General features: G+C 35.7%; 1 protein-coding gene and 2 pseudogenes across 1 annotated transcript; 2 read left to right on the top strand and 1 right to left on the bottom strand.

The window, feature by feature from the left end:
* The first annotated feature begins 445 nt into the window (after positions 1–445).
* LOC119543329 (denticleless protein homolog) lies at positions 446–2,598 on the top strand. Its single transcript, XM_037848133.1, is given in 2 exon segments — positions 446–1,916; positions 1,919–2,598. Coding segments are annotated over 2 exon segments (2,151 nt in total).
* Positions 2,599–3,189: 591 nt separating this feature from the next.
* Positions 3,190–5,703, top strand: LOC119542621 (annotated as a pseudogene).
* Positions 5,704–11,367: 5,664 nt separating this feature from the next.
* On the bottom strand, positions 11,368–12,895 carry LOC119541219 (annotated as a pseudogene).
* Positions 12,896–16,261: the final 3,366 nt, after the last annotated feature.

Below are 16,261 nucleotides of genomic sequence, written 5' to 3'. Positions count from 1 at the left end.
GTGCATGGCAATTATTTTCTAATCAAATTTTATCACCTTGGTAAAAATGAATAACATGTTGCCCGAATGTTAAAAAAAAAATTATATGGAAAATAATGAGTAAATCTCTATTAAAAACAGCTAACAAATTGTATTATAAAATTCTTGCTTTAATAAAAATTCCTTAAACAGTGAAAAAATATTTATAGAAAACATTATCTCACTATAAATACATCACAGTTTCCTGACAGTACCACTCTTAATTTTTAGTACTTATGATAATATTTCATGAAAAAAATCAGTTAACATGAGTCACTAGACGTTAAATATCAAAAGTGATTGAGGCAGTGGCAGGAGTTGGAGGCACCAACGAGTCGTGTTCTGAGAGGCGCATGCCACGATTTCTGCTGCACTTGTAGGCTTTTCCACAGATTTTCCCTCAGTTGAACCTTTTTTTCCTGCCCAGATGCTCTTCAGTTCTGTGCTCCGCCAACCCCAGCTTGGTGCCCCGAGAAATGGGTGGTCTTCACAGTACCCTTTACAGTCCCTTCTAACTGGTTACCAATGCAGCTATAATGATGAGCGCATTTCTTATGGAGAAACAGGAGTCCCAGCCCCTCCTTTTGGGTGCACCTTCTCTTCTGCTCCGAATATGGAGCATATACTAGCAGTTGCCAATGAAGAAGGCTTTGTTAGATTATATGACACAGGGTCACAAACTTGCAAAAAGAAGTGCTTCAAAGAATAGATGGCTCACTGGAATGCTGTCTTTGACCTGGCCTGGGTCCCTAGAGAATTTAAACTTGTTACAGCAGCAGGTGATCAAACAGCCAAATTTTGGGACATAAAAGCTGGTGAGCTGATGGGAACATGCAAAGGTCATCAATGCAGCCTCAAGTCAGTTGCCTTTTCTAAATTTGAGAAAGCTGTCTTTTGCACAGGTGGAAGAGATGGCAACATTATGGTCTGGGACACTAGGTGCAACAAAAAAGATGGGTTTTATAGGCAAGTTAATCAAATCAGTGATGCTCACAATGCCTTGGACAAGCAAACCCCTTCAAAACCCAAGAAGAAACAGAATTCAAAAGGACTTGCTCCTTCTGTGGATTTTCAGCAGAGTGTTACTGTGGTCCTCTTTCAGGATGAGAATATATTAGTCTCAGCAGGAGCTGTGGATGGGATAATCAAAGTATGGGATTTGCGCAATACTGCTTATCGACAAGAACTCATAGCATCCAAGTCTTTCTTGTACCCAGGTAGCAGCACTAGAAAACTAGGATACTCAAATCTGATTTTGGATTCCACTGGCTCTACTTTATTTGCTAACTGCACAAATGATAACATCTATATGTTCAATATGACTGGATTGAAGACTTCTCCAGTGGCTACCTTCAATGGACACCAGAACTCTACTTTTTATGTTAAATCCAGTCTTAGTCCAGATGACCAGTTTTTAATCAGTGGTTCAAGTGATGAAGCCGCCTATATCTGGAAGGTCTCCACACCCTGGCATCCTCCTACTGTGCTCCTGGGTCATTCTCAAGAGGTCACATCTGTATGCTGGTGTCCGTCAGACTTCACAAAGATTGCTACCTGCTCTGATGACAATACACTGAAAATCTGGTGCTTGAATAGAGGTCTAGAAGAGAAACCAGGAGGGGATAAGTTCTCCATGGTGGGCTGGGCCTCACAAAAGAAAAAAGAAGAGAGAGCTGGCCTAGTAACGGTAACGAGTGGTCAGAATACTCCTGCCAAAGCTCCCAGGGTAAAGAGCAGTCCATCCATTTCCTCCCCATCATCAGCAGCTTGTGCTCCAAGCTGTGCTGGAGACCTCCCTCTTCCTTCTAATACTCCCACATTCTCTGTTAAAACCCCTCCTGCCAATACGAGGTCTCCCATCAATAGAAGAGGCTCTGTCTCCTCTGTCTCTCCCAAGCCATTAGAAACTGCATGACCCAAACACCTTCCTCATCTCCTCCTGCTTCTGAGAACAAGATGACATCTCCAAGAAAAGCCCTTATTCCTATGAGCCAGAAGTCATCTCAAGGAGCTGCTTGCTCTGAGACTAGAAGCAGAGTTAAGAGGAGGCTAGACTCAAGTTGCCTGGAGACTGTGAAACAAAAGTGTGTGAAAAGTTGCAACTGTGTAACTGAACTTGATGGCAGAGTTGAAAAGCTTCATTTGGATTTGTGCTGCCTTGCTGGTAACCAAGAAGACCTTGATAAGGACTCTCTAGGTCTTAGCAAATCAAGCAGGTTTGAAGGAGCTACTGTGAGTATCACAGAAACTCCTTCTCCTGCCAGTCCTTATACTTCAGAAGGCTGTGAAACACTGCCTCTTCCATTGAGATCTTGTGGAGGAAAGTCTGAAGTGGTAGGCAAAGACACTAGCTCCCCAGAGAATAAAAACTGGTTATTGGCCATGGCAGCCAAAAGAAAGGCTGAGAGTCCATCTCCACAAAGTCCATCATCCCAAACCCCCAATTCCAGAAGACAAAGTGGAAAGACATCACCAGATCCGGTTGTCATTACTCCCATTTCCATGAGGAAGATCTGTATGTACTTCCATAGAAAGTCCCAAGATGACTACTGGAGTCCTGAACAGTCAACAGAATTATAGATTCTAATCTGAGTGAGTTAACTGAACTGTGGTTGACTAAAACAAAGTAAAAATATAACAAAGAATGGCTCTATAATTCTGGTTTTTAAGAAAGCTACCGTCTTTTTATTTTTAGAGAAAATCCTTTCGACTCTGGGTCTACTTCCATAGTGTCATACGCAGCTTCCTCAGGATGAATGCTGTACATAAAATTTCATAAAGTAAAAGTTTATTACTCTGTATCATTTTGAGTGAATAGTCTTCATTTTCTAAATTATGCATCCTCTCTATAATCATAACACTAGCTTATGGAGGCAAAAATATAAGACATGCCTCTTGTCATGCTGAAATCTTATATACACAGTGAATAAGTATCTGCTGACCACAGCAGTAGACCTATCCGAAAATCCTCTGCTGAAGACCCCTGGATCTGTTCTGCCTCAAACAAGTAATTTTATTGGGAATACATAATCTTTTTTATGTTTTTATTTAAGTATTGTGTTAAAAAGATGATGTACAGATAAGTTCATTTATACTGGTTCAGTGTTAAAATCATTTTTCTATTTTGAAACCTAAGGCAAAGGTCAACTCTTTGAAGCAACTAGGACAACAATGAAAAGCTTTATTCGGGCACGTCAGCCTTGCCGAGCTGGCCGGCCGGCCTGGCTCCCCTCCCCGGCCCCGACGGGCTGGCGGGCTGCCCTGAGGAGGCGGGGAGGGGAGGACTGGGCCGGCCTGCGGGTGGGCGACGCTGCCGAACTTCTGCGCTGCCCCCAACTGCACGCGGAAGAGCTCGCAGTCCGACCTGGCCTTCTTCAGGTTTCCGCGGGACCCTGCCAGATGCCAGAAGTGGGTGGAGAATTGTAGGAGAGCAGACTTAGAAGGTAAACCACCTGATCAGCTAAAAAAACATTATCCGTTATGTGCCAAACACTTTGAGACCTCTATGATCTGTAGAACTAGTCCTTATAGGACAGTTCTTCGAGATAACGTTATACCAACAATATTTGAACTTACCAGTCATTTGAACAATCCACATAGTAGACACAGAAAAAACGAATAAAAGAATTGAGTGAAGATGAAATCAGGACACTGAAACAGAAAAAAATTGATGAAACTTCTGAACAGGAACAAAAACATAAAGAAACAAACAACAGCAGTGCTCAGAACCCAAATACAGAAGAAGGAGATGAAGAACAGGGTGAAGATATTTTACCTTTAACCCTTGAAGAAAAGGAAAACAAAGAATACCTAAAATCTTTATTTGAAATTTTGATTCTTATGGGAAAACAAAACATACCTCTGGATGGGCATGAGGCTGATGAACTCCGGGAAGGTCTCTTTACGCCTGATAACTTTCAAGCATTGCTGGAGTGCCGAATAAATTCCAGTGAAGCAGTTTGAGACAACAGCAGTTAACACGTTGTTCTGTTCGAAAACACAGCAGAAACAGATGCTAGAGATATGTGAGAGCTGCATTCGGGAGGAAACTCTCAGGGAAGTGAGAGACACACTTCTTTTCCATTATCACTGATGATGTGGTGGACATAGCAGGGGAAGAGCACCTGCCAGTGTTGGTGAGGTTTGTGGATGAATCACATAACCTGAGAGAGGAATTTGTGGGTTTCCTGCCTTATGAAGCTGATGCAGAAATTTGGGCTGTGAAATTTCACACTACAATAACTAAGAAGTGGGGGCTGAACATGGAGTACTGTCGTGGACAGACTTACATTGTGTCCAGTGGATTTTCTCCCAAGATGAAAGTTGTTGCTTCTAGACTTCTAGAGAAATATCCGCAAGCTATCCACACACTCTGCTCTTTCTGTGCCTTAAATATGTGGTTAGCAAAATTGGTGCCTGTTACGGGAGTATCTGTTGCATTGGGAACAATTGACGAAGTTTCTTCTTTTTTCCATCAATCACCACAACTACTTTTAGAACTTGACCGTGTAATTTCAGTCCTTTTTCAGAGTAATGAAGAAAGAGGTAATGAACTGAAGGAAATTTGCCATTCTCAATGGACAGGAAGGCATGATGCTTTTGAAATTTTAGTGGAACTCCTGCAAACACTTGTTTTATGTTTAGATGGTATAGATAGTGACACAAATATTAGATGGAATAACTGCATAGCTGGCCGAGCATTTCTACTCTGTAGTGCAGTAACAGATTTTGATTTCATTGTTACCATTGTTGTTCTTAAGAATGTCCTATCTTTGGGAAAAATCTCCAGGGGCAAACCTCTGATGTCTTCTTTGCAGCCAGCAGCTTGACTGCAGTGCTATATTCACTAAATGAAGTGATGGAAAATATTGAAGTTTATCACGAATTTTGGTTTGAGGAAGCCACAAATTTGGTAACCAAACTTGATATTCACATGAAACTCCCTGGCAAATTCCGCAGAGCTCAACAAGGTAACCTGGAATCTCAATTAACCTCTGAGAGTTACTATAAAGAAACCCTAAGTGTTCCAACAGTGGAGCACATTATTCAGGAACTTAAAGATATATTCTCAGAACAGCACCTCAAAGCTCTTAAATGCTTATCTTTGGTACCCTCTGTCATGGGACAGCTCAAATTCAACACGTCGGAGGAACACCATGCTGACATGCACAGAAGTGACTTGCCCAACCCTGACACACTCTCAGCCGCGCTTCATTGTTGGAGAATCAAGTGGAAACACAGAGGGAAAGATACAGAGCTTCCATCCACCATTTATGAAGCCCTCCATCTGCCTGACATCAAGTTTTTTCCTAATGTTGATACTTTGTTGAAGGTCTTATGCATTCTTCCTGTGATGAAGGTTGAGAATGAACACTATGAAAATGGATGAAAGCGTCTCAAAGCATACCTGAGGAACACTTTGACAGACCAAAGGTCAAGTAACTTGGCTTTGCTTAACATAAATTTTGATATAAAACATGATCTGGATTTGATGGTGGACACATATATCAAACTCTATACAACTAAGTCAGAGCTTCCCACAGGTAATTCAGAAACCATTGAAAATACTTGAGACTTTTAAAATAGGTTTTCTCTTATATTTGGAGGAAGAACTGTAAGGTGTATGTAGGCTGCTTAATCACTGACTATCTTTGCCTATAGGTCTCCCATTGAATACATTTGTTATTAATAATCTACCTATTTAAAGGGCCCCCATTTGAATTCTCATGCTTTGAAGACCTGTCTGTTCTTCCAGAAGGTAGCACTGAAAGTGCCACGTTTCATTTCTGCATGCTCTCCATTAGTGGCACTCTGGAATTATTTTAGTTAAGTCATTTTAGACACGACATTAATCATCACTGTGGCTCCAATTGTCAAGTTACCAGTCCAGTTATCAGTACTTTGAAGAAATAAATTTTGACGAGGTATGGAAGGAAGGAATGAATGCATTTTGTAAAGTGTTACAATGAGGTTCACTATTGACCTTTAACTAGAAACACTTTAAAGTATGTTGTTAAAATTTATATTGGACAGTTAAGGGAATTACCAGAGAGTGAGAGAAACTGAGCTCGCCAACCAAGGATTTCAGCGTGGATTTTGTCTTTATCAAATGAACCTAAAGGAACAAGTTACAGTTCGAATGCCTTTTTCTACATCTGGTTGTTGCTGTTTACGTTCCTTTATTGAGCCCATGCCTTCATAAGCTGTTTAGCAGGTATGTGTTGAACATTTCTGTTTCATGGTCAAGACAGAATCAGAGGCCATGGATACTGACCACTGATTTGTCTGATTTCTTCTGTCTATTTCCATGACTATGTCTACTGCCTCATCTTGATTATCAGCAGAACCTGGAAAGCCTACAAAAATAAGTGTTTTATGGTTTATCTAGGAATAATACAGAAAATATCGCTATTATTTTTGGTGAAGAAAATCAATTTTGTACAGTTTATTTCAATCTAAATAAAATGTGAATTTTGTTTAAAGTTTGGGTGACTTGTTTTCGGTGGAGACAAAACAGATTTTTGTGGTATATTCTCTTTTCAAAAATATTTGATTATCAACTTCACAATTATTCAAGATGAACTTTTATTTCTTTTTCATATGTGGATATAGAAAAAGACATTTTATTTAAGGAGTTATTAAATGTAACATTTATCTAACTGATGTTTTTTATGATATACTGTATGGCCCCTGAAATTTTCAGGGTTTGTGTTATTGTTGTTGGCTAAAGTGTAAATGAATTAATATTTAAAAAAAAAAAAGCTTTATTCACCTTTTCCCCCCAGTATAGGTGTTTCTTCTTGTTCCTTGGTGAGATTTAAAGTTCTCATATTTTTACCAGCCCCAACAGCACTTTTCTTTTTTTTTTTTTTTTTTTTTTTTTTTGAGGTTAGGATTTTTGCTATTTACCAGAGGAAGATATATAAAATCAATAATCATGCATTGAAGCTGGGGATCAAATTCAGTTGCAGTGATACTCATTTCTCCAGAGCCTACAGCTGTTTTTTTTTAATAAGCCATCAGATTTTAAGAAAAAGTAATGATTTCTAATTGATATTTTTATAAAAGAAGGTAGGTCTGAGCTGAAAATCTAAAACCTGAATAATAAATATTGCTTTTCTTAACTTCATTTCTTAGGTTCTCTTCATGTACGTAAAAAGTAATGGTCTTCTGATATGACCCTGAACTAAAAAGTCATAAAATCTTCTCTAGGTGTTTAATAGAGTATATATACTGATTCCAAGTTAATGTGTAAAATATTATGAACATCTCTCCCCTTAATCAACAGTTATGTTATCAGTCATCTTGAAAGGAATCACTGTTTATTTTTTTTCCATTGTAACTATGTGAATAAGCTCCATGTACTTTTAAAAAAAAAAAATTAAAGCTTTTAATTCCTTTGATTCTTATAAATTAAGCTTGTAGCAGCCAGAACTGCACAGGACAATTAAGCATAGGTTCTCCATGGTTTTACCCAAGGAGAAAAATCAATAAAGGGAAATCATAGAATTGCTGGGGTCAAAACAAAGTACACCTTAGCCATTAACTGAGTATTTAGGAACTCTACTTACATTTGGTTTGATTTTTGAGTGCTGGACTGTGGGAAGAAGGTGTTATTTATGACCCATATCTACCAGTGATGCTATCTGTCTTGCTTTGAAAACCAGGGAGACCAAAATCTTTGAAAAGAGAAAGAGTAAGTAAAGTAGATGATTTTGTTTCTTGTATCCTGCACATATGCAGGCAGAGCTACTGAGTGGAATTGGGATAAGTGTGGCTGTCACAAACTGTGCCGACAGTCTATTGGGTGTAACATGTCCCACCTGGAAAACTAGTACTTCAGATGGGTGTCAAAGGTCAAATGTAATGAGATAATTATTCCTGCCTGTGTCAGTGTCAGACTTTGAGCTGACCCTAAATTAATATAGGTGTTTTCCTTGAAAAAAAAAAAAGTGATTGAAAGACCAATAACTTGTTTTGACATTCCAGAGAGGCACACTTTTTGTCACATTTATGCCAGGATAGTCCGACTGCTACTAGTCTGAATGAGACACAGTAATTCAGGCAATACATTATGCAGACCCAGTTAATTGTCATTGATCATTCCCAGAAAAATAAGTTTGTTTAGAACATCTTGATCATTGAATTGCTTTGTTCTTTAAGTTTTTATCTAGCTGGCTTGAAAATACAGAGTATCAAATCTAATAAAGGGTTGCCTGCCTCGTGATTTTTTTCTAAAGTGAGACCAAGCAGAAGACAATTACCACACTCCTCTCCAAGTGCTTAAGATTTTATTCATTGGTAAATGCCAATTTCTTGTCTTCCCATCTGCATTGTGTTGTTTTTATATGGCAAAATACTCATGGACTGCCCCAACTTCTAGAAATGAATGAGCTTTAACAAAAAGATTATATTTTTGGGTTAATTACAGGAGTTATATTTTACTTGATTATTAACTGCCCTTGCATATAATAGATAACAAATTAAAAAATCTTTCTAAGCAGTACATTTATCAAGAGCCTTAAATTTGTTTGTATCTTTAGATACTCTAATCTTACTTCCCAGAATCTCAAGAATGTTCTGAACGTGTAAAGATAGCTTCAGGCAAAAAAAGATGATTTTTTCAATGATGGAATCATCCCAAATGATTAAGAGTGGTATTTCTACTCAATATGGTATTATAGAGCTATTGAAATTATCATTTTGAAAATGATACCAACATTGACATTTTTAATAAGCTTTGAAATGGCATAGAAAATTATAGAACTCTGTAGTTAAAATTATTAAAAATGTGTATACACATGGACATGGATAGAAAGTGCACATAAAAGGAATAAAGTTGAGTTCAATATGCTTGAGTAATTATATAGGTGAATATCTTATTTAATTCTTTTCTTTCTTTTTGGCTATTTTATGTTTTATTTTGTTTGGTTCTTTTTACAAAGCTTTGTGTTGCATGGTGGTCAGGACATGGACACAGGTTCAAATTCCCACTGCAACATTCACCAGCTGTGTCACACTGAAAATGACAATCCCTCTGTCTCTGTTTCCTCATTTATAAAATAAGTATGAACACAGGCTTGGAAACATTTTTCACAGGGTTGGTGTAAGAATGATATGGTGTGTTTCCATGTAGAATGTTTAAAAGAATGTTTATAACGTATTAAGAGATCAGTATTGTTATTGCCATGGGTCATAACATTAAAGTGGTATTCCATAAAAATGTGTTGCATTTACTGGTGCATAAGTATTAACCTCTGTTCACATGCTCTACAAATAAAGATGTTACCAAAAGTAAAAAAAAAATAATAATAATTAATAAAAATTAAATTAAATTAAATTAAAATTAAAAAAAAAAAAAAAACAGCTAACAGCTATTTTCCAAACATGTAACAGAAAGGAAAAGTCTTGGATTATAAAACAGAAAAAACAAGGCTCCTTTCTTTCCCCATCTAAATAAAATTTGCTTCATTCTTAAGTGTGCTTGTGTGCTGTGTGTGAGATTTACATTACAGCCATGGGGTCATTCTCATAAAATCCCTCTGAAATTATAACAGTGTAATGAAATGGGTGCAGCATAGACAAATTCATTTGCTGATGGGAGGTTTGGGGCTCCATTTGATATCGTACTCATATTTTGTATGAGAAAATATTACTTTTATATTATTTGTTCACCAACTGCCTAATGGATAAAAATAAATTGATTTAGAAATTGCAAAAAAATGCAACAAGGTATTCCCAATTTATAAGTTAAAATCTGGAATCTGAGAAGGTCAAGATCACAAAGAATTAAAACTTAAAGCACTGTAAAACTATACATTCATAAATCAAAATTTTGAATATTTTAAGAGTCAAGTACTATTATTACTGTTTTGATTTGAGGAACAACTTCAACACTTACCTATATATTTAAAGTAAAGTAAACCATTATTGATTACCTATAAATAATGCCAAAATACTTTACTGAAAATTTATTCATTCAACAGTGATTTTGGCTATATGACACAAAACGATATGTCTGATTTTTACATTTAATTTTCTGATTGTGTTATTGTCCTAACTAAAGTGTCTACAGACTCTTTTCCTTATATTTTTCTTTTTTGTATTTTCTATATTTACAAAGATATTGAAATACAAAATCAGTAACCTATGTTAACAAAAATATTTAAGTTAAACAAAAGAAAAATATTTACGTTAAACAGAGAATAAACAAGAGAGTAAATTTGTAAAAGGAAATAGAAACAAATTTATAAAAATCCTTACCATGCAATGGTCTTAGAAAATACATTTATGTAATAAACTGAGACTATGTCAAAACATAGTCTTTTAATGTAACAAGGATAAACACATTAAGAATTATAAGGCAATAGCATAGAACTCAAAACTTGTAAATCCTTACTTTCTTTCCTATTAGTTTTTACTTGTTTGTTTGTTTATGGGTTTCTAATGAAGTAAGAAAATAAGTAAGTTCTTGTAAAAACAAAAACACAAACTGAATATGGACAAACTTAATTATTCTGGCATACTGAAAAGATTCTTAGATTAGAAGATTTAAGATTTTTGGATAATTCACTAAAAATATTATTTTCAATGTCTTCATTTGTAAAATAGGATTTAAGATTAGGTGAGTTCTAGGCATTTCTTTTAGTTCACAACTATTTTATGAAGTGTTAAGATTACACACTATATATTAGAAATTATTCTTTAGAGTAATTCCTATGTGTGTTGGAATGAGATCTTTAGTAAATAAAATTAGTATTAGCCATTGTAATCATTACATTGGAAAAATAATTTTGAAACTCTAAATATTATTTACTCTTTACACTCAGTCTTTTCATATATTTGCCAGAGTAAGGAAAATCAGAGACTGTCAGTAGACACTAATGTTCTTCAGTATTTTACACTTCAAATATCTGTTGGCAACATTCCCAAGATGATGTCAGCTTTTTGTACAGTACAGAACATTTCATACTCCCCTGGAGCATCTCACTTTCAGAGTTGGTGCTCTTTCAAATATTAAGTACACTAATGATTTTTCTCCAAAGAGTGACTGAAGTCTTAAGAAGTTATATTCTGATTTCAACACTGAATGATATTATGACAAAGTTAAGGAAACATAATGAAGGAAACATAAAATATATATTGAATGTCTGAGGGTAAGAAAAGCATTCTAGAAATAGCTATGGAAATGATTAAGTTAAAACTAAACTATTGTAAAATATTACTAAATAAAACATTCTCTGTAGATAAAATTATTCTTAAAAAAATGGAATAAAAATGCGAATTTTCATCTCAAAAAAAGGTGAGTTTATTACTTTATATTGACATAATGTAAGTAAAAGAGAATAATCAAGTAGTTTCATGGACTGGAAGGTGACTTATTAATTCCCTTTCATTTCCAAATCTCATCAAACAATCACTACATTTATGAGGTAAGTCAGCTGAATGCTTGAAATACAGATGAATTTTAAGATCTTCAATTTGTCCTGTTGAATATTCACAGCATTAACATAAATAAATCCCTTCAGGGATTATTAAATGTGAATTTAAATGCTTGCAGTGTTCCAGCATATTTGAAAAGCCTTTCCCACAGTCATCACAAACATGGGGAAAATTTTTAGTATGTTCAATAGCAAAATGTCTGTTCACATTTGTATGAAGTCTACTCTGAAAACCACGTACTTGACATACAAAGAAGGTCTTACATTTATCAAAGTAATTTTGCTTAAGAGGCTGTACTGTCCATGTTCTCCATTGTTATACTTATCACTCAACTCTATTAATTTACGTGCATGTTCATTCACCACATGGCTATGCAAGTCTTCTGGATCATTTGTTTCATGCTCACAGAACTGACACAAGTCCTGTTCATCACAGCTGTGCCCCTGGAAATGTAGGTAGAGTTCACTGCTTGAGGAGAACTGTACACCACACTGAGCAAACCAATAGAGGTGATCACTGAAACGGATGTTTTCAATGTGCTGGCTAAAAATTACTGTCTTACAATCACAGTATTTACAAATGTAGGTATTCTCCTCATGTAGTTTGGCATGTTCAATTAGGAGCATGTTGGTAGAGAAACTTTCCTTGCATACTCTGCAGACATTTAAATCAGTATGCTTATGCTTCAAGATCATATGTTGCTTTTAATCAGAAAAATATTTGCTATTGAATTCACAAAGTTCACATTTATAGAGGCCACTGCTATTAGCTCTTGGTAAAGGCCATTTCTGCTGGGCAGTCATATTCAAAGCTTGGCTCTTGTCAAGAATTTTACAAACCCTTAGCTGGTGGCTCTTCATCAGTTTGGTCTTGGAGACTCTAAGAAGAATTGTTTTCTGTCTCTAGATCATAATCCTTGGAAATTGCATGCACTTCTGCAGCAATTGGAACATAACGTGCAGTGTGAACTTCTATACGACTCTCCTCTTGAGTCTGTGGATTGACTAATTCAAGTGAGTCACAGTCTTCATCACAAATTTCAATATCCACAGATTTTTCTGTAGAAAAGGCAGTGTGGTCTAGAATTCTAAGAACAGGACTGGGAACCAGGTAGTTCCGATTTCTATTTCTGGGTTTGATTCCATCTGTAAATTTTGGCAAGTCATTTGATGTCTCTGTATCAGAATCATCTTTGTTGTCAAAATATTTTAACTCTGGCTGTCTCATGGAACAGACACTATTACAATAATCAAAAAAAAGTCCATTGAATCCATCTCCAATTCCGCTTATTCCAGACGAATCTGAAAAACAAGAAGGGTGTAAAGTCTTCCTTTTTCTTTTTTTAGGATATTCATTCATATCTTTTTAATTTGGTATAATTCTTAATACTGGAGTAACGAGAAATGAATTACAGGAAAATGTCCACAGATGGTGAAATGCCAGTGCCTCGGGGCCCGCAGGGCAGGCCCAGGCGCAGCTCGGGGGCAGGGGCAGCCGAGGCGCCAAAGCGCGGGCATGGGGCAATTCATCCTTTTTTAATACCATATTACAAATAGGTTTGACTATGAAGAATATAACAAACTACATAGTTCATTTAACATCCATAGGAAAGTGTTGTCAATTGATATACTTAAACACTATTTTTAAATAACAACTTGGCTTAATTTTTTATAAAAAAAAAAAACAAAACACTTTTTCTGCTCTCTTAAAAAAGACAAAATCTCCAAACATGGCTGAAGTTTTTCTGAACAAAATTGTAGTCCACCATGATGATCATCAACAATTGTACTAGGCTAAAATACTAGTACGACTTTCAGGGGTTCCTACTAGTGTGTGGCAAGCTTAAAGCCCCCATATTGAATGATACCAAGAGCAATGATCTTTACCTTATTTTGCTGCTTATAGAAGGTAACGTATATTCATAAATAAGATATTGGAAATTATGAAATGAGAAAAAAATGGCACTCACAATTCCACTACCTACAACCATGTTTCCTTTCTAACTTTTTCTATACAGTTTTCTAATGGTTAAAATCATATTTCTGTAAAATTATGCATCCTATATTTTCCATTTTCCATCATATAATAAGCATTTTTCCATTATAAGTAAAAAGTGGAAAAATGCGATAATTAATTCTAAGTTCTTGGCTGAGATTTGTGTTGCCTGGCTTCACCTTCCTTCAGTGGTAACCCCTTGCTTGATTATTATTTGTAGGTTCTAATAATTTAAATATTGGTAATAAATATAACTGATTTTTAAATTTTTTGCCTTTTATTTTAATTTTTTTTCTATACTAGAGAAGTTGTCAGTTCACAATCTTGCATAAAATACAGGATTCCCGTATACCACCCTGTTATTAATTGCATTGGCATGGAACATTTGTTACAATTCATGATACCACATTTTTATAATTGTACTATTAACAATAGTATATGGTTTAACTTGTGTAGTGTAGTTCAATGGATTTTTTTTTAATTTTTGTTCTGTTACCATACATACAATCTAACCTTTCCCTTCTAATCACATTCAGATTATTTCAGTGCTGCTAATTATGTTCTCAATGTGCTGCCATCACTACTATCAATTACCAAAATATTTCCATCATTCTAAAAGGAACCCTGTGCATTTTAAGGTTTAACTTCCCATTCCCTATCCCTACTCTGTCCCCTGGTAACCAATACACTAGATTCTGACTCTGAGTTTGCTTATTCTAATTATTTCATATCAGTGAGATTATACGTTTGTCCTTTTGCATCTGGCTTATATCACTCAGCATGATGTCTTCAAGGTTCATCCATGTTGTCTCATGAATCAGTACTTCATTCATTTTAAGACTGAATAATTAATCCATTGTATGTATATACCACAATTAATTTATCTTTTCATCAGTTGATGGACACTGAGTTGCTTCAATTTTTGGACAATTGTGAATAATGCTGCTATGAACATTGGTGTGCAGATGTCTGTTCAAGTCTCTGCTTTCAATTCTTTTGGGTATATACATAGTAGTGGATTGCCAGGTAACATAGTAAATTCTATGCTTCACTTTCTGAGAACCCGCTAGTCTTCCACAGTGGCTACACCATTGTATGTTGCCACCACCAGTGAATAAATGTTCCTATTCTCTGCATCCTCCCCAACACTTGTTATTTTCTTTTTTTTTTAACAGTAACAATTCTAATAAGTGTGAAATTGTGAAATGGTATCCTATTTTGGTTTTGATTTGCATCTCCCAAATGGCTAGTGATGTTGAGCATGTTTTCATGTGTTTTCTGGCCATTTGTTTAACTTCTTTGGACAGATGTTTATTCAAGTCTTTTGCCCATTTGTAGATTGGGTTGTTTGTTTTTTTGCTATTAAGTTGAAGTATTTCTTTATATATTCTGGATAATAAACCTTTATCAGTTATGTGGTTTCCAAATATTTTCTCCCATTGTGTAAATTGTCATTTTACTTTCATGACAAAGTCCTATAAGCACAAATTTTCGATGAGGTCTCATTTATGTATTTTCTTTTGTTGCTTGTGCTTTGGGTGTAAAGTCTAAGAAAACATTGTCTAACACAAGGTCCCGAAGTTGCTTCCGTTTGATAGTTCTGTCTCTTATAATTATGTCTTTGATCCATTTTGAGTTAACTTTTGTATAAGGTGTGAGGTAGCGGTCCTTTTTTTTTTTTTTTTTTTTTTTTGGCAAATGGAGATCCAGTTTTCCCAGCACTATTTATTGAAGACATTATTTTTCCCAATTGGGTGGTCTTTGCACTTTGTCAAAAATCAGTTGGCCATAAATGTGATGGTTGATTTCTGAGCTCTCAATTTGATTCCATTGGTCTATATGTCTGTATTTGTGCCAGTTTCATGCTGTTTTGATTATTGTGGCTTTGTAGTAACAGTTAAGATTGGGAAGTTTGAGTCCTCCAACTTTGTTCTTTTTCTAGATAGCTTTGACTCTCCGGGTCCCCTTACCCATACATACAAATCTGATGATTGGCTTTTCCATTGTGTGAAGAGTTTGCTGGAATTTTTATTGGGATTGTGTGTCTGTAAATTGCTTGCGGTAGGATTGGCATCTTAATGATATTTAGTCTTCTAATCTATGAATGCAGGTTATGTCCTTATATACAATCTAACAGAATGTCCTTTCATTTATTTAGGTCTTCTTTGATTTCTTTCAGCAATATTTTGTAATTTTCTGCATGAAAGTCCTTTACATCTTTGGTTAGATTTATTCCTAGATATTGTATTAGTGTAGTTGCTATTGTAAATTGAATTTTTTCTTGATTTCTTCTGATTGTTCCTTGCTTGTGTACAGAAACACTACAGATTTTTGGGTATTGATTTTATACCCCACCACTTTGCTGAATTCATTTATTAGCTCTAGGAGCTTTATTGTGGATTTTTCAGGATTTTCTGTATATAGCATTACGTCATCTGTAAATAAGGAAGGTATTACTTCTTTCCAATTTGGATGATTTTTATTTCTTTTTCTTGCCTTATTTCTCTGGAAAGAACTTCCAATACAATGTTCAATAAAAGTGGTGACACTAGGCATCCTTTTCTTGTTCCTGATCTTAGAAGAAAAGCTTTCAGTCTTTTACCATTAAGTTAGGATGTTGGCTGTGGGCTTTTCATATATGGTGTGCTGGTTTCAATGTATTGTGTCCCCCAACTGCCATTATCTTTGTGGTCTTGTGGGACAGACATTTTGGTGCTGGTTAGTTTTGCTTGGAATGTGCCCCACCCAGCTGTGGGTGGTGACTCTGGTGGGATACTCCCATGGAGGCATGACCCCACCCATTCAG

The sequence above is a fragment of the Choloepus didactylus genome, chromosome 8 (assembly GCF_015220235.1).
Source record: "Choloepus didactylus isolate mChoDid1 chromosome 8, mChoDid1.pri, whole genome shotgun sequence".
In the NCBI taxonomy this organism is placed as follows: domain Eukaryota; kingdom Metazoa; phylum Chordata; class Mammalia; order Pilosa; family Megalonychidae; genus Choloepus; species Choloepus didactylus.
Note: the sequence above shows the minus strand (reverse complement) of the source record. Positions and strands in the feature narration are given on the sequence as shown.